The sequence below is a fragment of the Mus caroli genome, unplaced genomic scaffold (assembly GCF_978045245.1).
Source record: "Mus caroli unplaced genomic scaffold, Mus_caroli_1 scaffold_6, whole genome shotgun sequence".
NCBI classification, from domain to species: domain Eukaryota; kingdom Metazoa; phylum Chordata; class Mammalia; order Rodentia; family Muridae; genus Mus; species Mus caroli.
Window position 1 is genome coordinate 37,775,742 of NW_028227261.1, and position 5,068 is coordinate 37,780,809.

A 5,068-nucleotide genomic window follows, 5' to 3' on the forward strand; every position below is an offset into this window, starting at 1 on the left:
TCATATAAGAATTTAGCAAGGCCTAAGAGATAGGGGAGTTGTGATATTGCATTATTCATGAGGTCTGCAGAGAGCAGAACCCCCTGATGTTAGCCTTCACAAGGTTCAAAGGTATAGCTCTAGAGTGTGAAATCCTTGCCTGTCACTAAACTGACTCTAGGCAGGACTGCTTTACCTTTATTGTAAACATCTACCTGGTTCCTATAAATCCTTTTGAAGTCATTCCTTTGTTTTGTATCAGGTAACTTGTACTTTGCCTGCTACCCTTTGTATTTTCTGTACTATATAAGATTGATATTCATTTTCTGACAATACATTCAGATTCTACACAATCTCGAGTGTTGATCTGTTGCCAACCGACTCCTTGTCCATCTGCCCTAGAGACCCGTTGCAGACAAAGGGACCCAGAGGGTCTGAGGCACAGAATGCACTAGTCAATATTAACACTTACTAGTAAGCCCTTTATCCCTCCAAATCAAGGAACACCAAAATGTCCTGAAGAGTGTTCTACCCCTGAAAGGCTTTGTCTTCAAGACTGGCTTCAGGGCCACCCAAGATACACAACACATTGCTCAAGCTATCCACTTCCAGGTACCGTGGGCCCAGTATACAGAATGGTCTGTAACCAGCATGAGTTTGGGCCTCCCCTCAGTCCACCATACAGGAATGCCCATAGAGAGCATCAGTTCAGATTACGGTGGGGATATAGTAGCAGTAAGCAATTTGGGCTACTTTCTCAATCAATCTTCCTGTGTTTATATGGACTGTTAGTTTTAACTGTATCTGGATGTTGCGGGCCGACCAGCAGCTTGCGAGGAACGGTACAACTGAGATGGCAGCTCGAGCTGAAAGAGAGGAACTAGACGGACAGAAGAAAGAACAGAGGTAAGTCAAATAGGACTCAGATCAAAGCTCAATTTTACTATTCCAACACACAGTTTATGAAGGAGGGAAAGCAGGGGCCAATTCCCGCCAAATAATCCTGGGGTCCAGTAGCAGGGTGACCACATGTATGGCTTCAGAACAGCAAGGCAGCAGGTTCCAGAAGTGGGCGTGGCAGAAAGATTGAGCAGCAAGCTCCATCCTGATGTAAACAGTGGAATCTTAAGGCTGGGTGAGGGGAGGCTACATCTGGACACTGGCATTTTCTGGTATATATCTCTATGTACCACCTTTGGGACTTTGTATGATAACTAACACCTAGCTCATCACTGATGACATGTGGTCATATAATGCCTTCTGGTTCCTTCAGTGCTACAGTTCCTATGGTTAAGACATACTAACTTTTCCTACAAAGAATTTGTACCTCTACCATTGTCCTAGCTCCCACTTTTTTGAAATTTCCAGTGGATCCTAAATTGCAATGGAAATTGCAAGCACTCCAGAAGAGACAAAAACAATCTTGAAAAAATAAGATTGGAGTGTCCCTGATTCCAATCTCAAAGCCATAGCAACCAAACAAGAATGACATAAGTGAAAGGTTCACATGGAATTTAATAGACTGTATCTGACACTCCAGACCTTGTAATAACACACACAAGAGAGTTGTTGACAACCACGTTGATTAAGCAATTAAGAGTTGTAAGGCCTTTTTATTGATAATCAGACCAAGAATAGACTTGAGCCTTTGAAGAACCTCTTGGTACCTAAATATAGGGATACTGATTTTGCAATAAAAATCCACTGAGATAGATCAGTTAGACGATGGTCAGAGGAAGCTTGAATTGCTTGTCCCTGAAGAGAATCATAGGCATCTTAGACACATCGTGACAATTATTTTGGTCAACACATCTGGACTATAGTCAATGACATGAAACTCTCAGATCTGTTGGCAAGGCTGATGTGGTGATTGTAGGGAGGGAGCTAGAGAGTAGATAACTATGTAAACAAATGAAGTCAAACAAAATAGCATTATGTTAGTCATATCTCTATAAGCACTAATCTGTATTGTCAATCAATAGTAGTCAAGGATATAAGTATCATGCAACGAGACAAGGAATGTTGTCAACAGACAATGATGAGACAATGGATATCCATACACAAAAGGATTAAATTGGACCCTGGCCACATACTGTGCAAAAAATGAATCAAAATGCAAATGAAACTTAAAAACATAATAGAATTCTTCATGAACTTTCATCAGGAAATGCCGTCTCGAATATATCCCATGAGACAGAGATAAAGTGACTGAGTTGGATATAACCAAAGTGAGACTCTGTGATATGAAGGACATCATCCAGAAACCAAAATATCACCAGGTCTCATGTCGTAAGCCCAAAATCACAGTAATGGGAGGTGGACACAAGAGATTCAAGATTATTTTTAGGTATATTGAAATTTTGAAGCCAGTATGGGAAGGGTTAGACCTTCTAATAACATAAACCCACAAATACATAACAAATCCTAACTATGAATGGATTGTCTTCACTGTCACCCCAAACATGATTGCAAACAAATTATAAGCAGGGCATCATTAGAGAAAGACTAGTTCACACCTGTATCACAGAAGAATTAGCAGATTGGCCAGACAAGAGCTACTCTAGAGCTGATAAGAAAAGGATACCCACCACCTCCGTGTAGAAAAGGATGAGGATCAGCAGTCACAGGGGAGACATGTCCTCAGATGCTGCATGTCACCTGCAGCAATAATTGGGATTTCTGCCATGAAATCCAGCTTCCTTAACTTCCATATGACCACACAATGCAGACTTCATTATGTTGGACAACACACTACATGGAATTTAGGCATGAAGTTTTGTCTCTTGTCTGTACCCCTTCCCTTCCACACACCATTGCTTTAATTTTAATAATGAGAACCTGTGCTGCATTACTTAGCCTACAGCACATCAGCCTCTACTGTGTCTATTACAACATCACTAACAACATGTTTTCTGCTGGCTTACATGTATGCTCTCCTTGGCAGAAGAATGTGTGCAAAGAGACAGTGATCACAATTGAGAAACCTAGGTTTTAAAGTTGTATCGACTATTCCTTTCTTTTGTTAATGATGGATGGATCCAAGCATGAATCATAAGGAGACCTACAATCTACGACTAATAAAAGTGAGCCCCAAGGAATCTTTACATTTAAAATCACTAATATTTATGTTTTCAGTTTAACTGTAGTATAGTCATTTATCAATACATCATGCTCTCTTTCATGAATGTGGTCCTTAGTTATTCAGTTGTATGTTGTATAAAATGCACAATTTGGCTCACATAAAACAAATGCATTGTCTCAGCATTAAACAAAGGACATTTTACCCACTGTTTATCGTGGTCCACTGGCACACCTGCCATAACCCATCACCTTGAGAAATGCCCTCTTGATGTCTTTGTTCCTCAGACTATAGACCACAGGGTTGAGCAATGGTGTAAAAGCACTGTAAAAGAGTGAGACCTGCTTGTCTTGCTCAGGGGAGTAGCTAGAGTTGGGCTTCAAGTAGGTGTAAGTGGCTGGAACATAAAAGAATGTTACCACAGTCAGGTGGGAGGTACAGGTAGAGAAAGCCTTGTAGCGGCCATCTGTGGACTTGATTTTGAGAATTGCCATGGCAATACGAATGTAGGAGGCCACAATGAGGGAAATGGGAGTAACACCCAAAATGACACTCAAGACCGAGTCTACCATCTCAATGATGTGTGTATCCATGCAAGCCAAGCTACGCACTGAAGGACCTTCACACAAGTAGTGGTTAACCCTGTTGGGCCCACAGTATGGCAGACTCATGGTGAAGAAAGTATGTAATAAAGATGAAAAGAAACCACAAATCCAAGACCCTGCTGCCAACAGTATGCAGAGGCCCCAGTTGAGGATGACAGTATAGCGCAGTGGATAACAAATGGCCACATACCGGTCATAAGCCATGACAACAAAGAAGGTGCCCTCAGTTATACCCAGTCCACCGAACATAAACATCTGCAGCCAGCAGCCAGTAAAGGAGATGGTCTGAGAGTGAGCAAGAAGATGCACCAACATCTGGGGTATGGTGGTGGTAACAAAGGTCATATCCAACAGGGAGAGGATAGAGAGGAAGAAGTACATGGGAGTGTGCAGCTCTGTGTCCAGGCAGACCAGCATGATGATGAGCCCGTTGCCCAGTACTGAGCTCAGGTAGATGAGAAGGAAGACAATGAAGAGGATGCTGTTGGTCATGGGGTCACTGGAGAAGCCAAGCAGGATGAACTCAGAGACCCAACTTTGGTTCTGCCCTGGAATCATCCAAAACAAAAGATCTGTGAGAGAATCCCAGCCATCTATGTAACACCTGATATATGATAGCCCTGAAAGATCGAATCTACAGATGCTGGAGTTCTGGGGTGTTTATTCTGAGCAAAGTGGTCAGTTTCTGTACGCTCTTCCCAAGTTGCTTAACAATCCCCTCAGTCTTTTCATCTGTAAAATGAGGCTGATGATATTCATGTCTTGGCAGTATTATGACTATTTAAAGCATCTCACATAACTCTGGACACACCACATTACCCATCATATATCCGTGCTGTCTCATACACTCAGTCCACCCTATTGTGTACATGGACTAGTTCACTCTCACCCATTCAGAAGTAGGTCTCTCAATAATTCCTAGACCTGAGGTGGCCTTCAACCTTGTAGAGCCTGTGTCCTGTGTATAACTTTCCTCTTCTCATACCAAGGAATCATTTATTCCTGACCAGCTGAGAGGCAACCTGAGCCTTCATCAACAGAAGTCAATGAGTGGACCTGAGATGCACCAAGTGAAGCTGCTATCATTTCTATTCCCATGAATTTGAGTCCTCCCCTCCTGGTCTTGAAATGTAGTGGACATGCCAGGACTGGCATTGTTTATTTCCATGGTCTCACTGGACCAACACCCAGAATGACAAGTGACACAATGTTCCCCCTCTGCCCCCACGGCAACTGTACTCCTGGCACTTCCAGCCTGCACTACCTACAGCTCCTAGTCAGCTGTATCTACAGTCTGGCCCTGACCACATGCTAGGCAATGTTTTCTCCACATGGTGGCTACTTCACGTAAACTCTGTCAGGTGGAGTCTTCTAACATGATGCACCTTCTTTATGCAACAGCCTG

The 5,068-nt window shown here is 42.7% G+C and overlaps 1 protein-coding gene across 1 annotated transcript; it reads right to left on the minus strand.

Annotated features, from left to right (window-relative positions):
- Positions 1 to 3,270: 3,270 nt before the first annotated feature.
- LOC110293398 (olfactory receptor-like protein OLF3) lies at positions 3,271 to 4,254 on the minus strand. The gene has a single exon (XM_021161231.2). The coding sequence runs from the start codon at positions 4,219 to 4,221 to the stop codon at positions 3,271 to 3,273; it is 951 nt and encodes a 316-aa protein (XP_021016890.2). The 5' UTR covers positions 4,222 to 4,254.
- Positions 4,255 to 5,068: the final 814 nt, after the last annotated feature.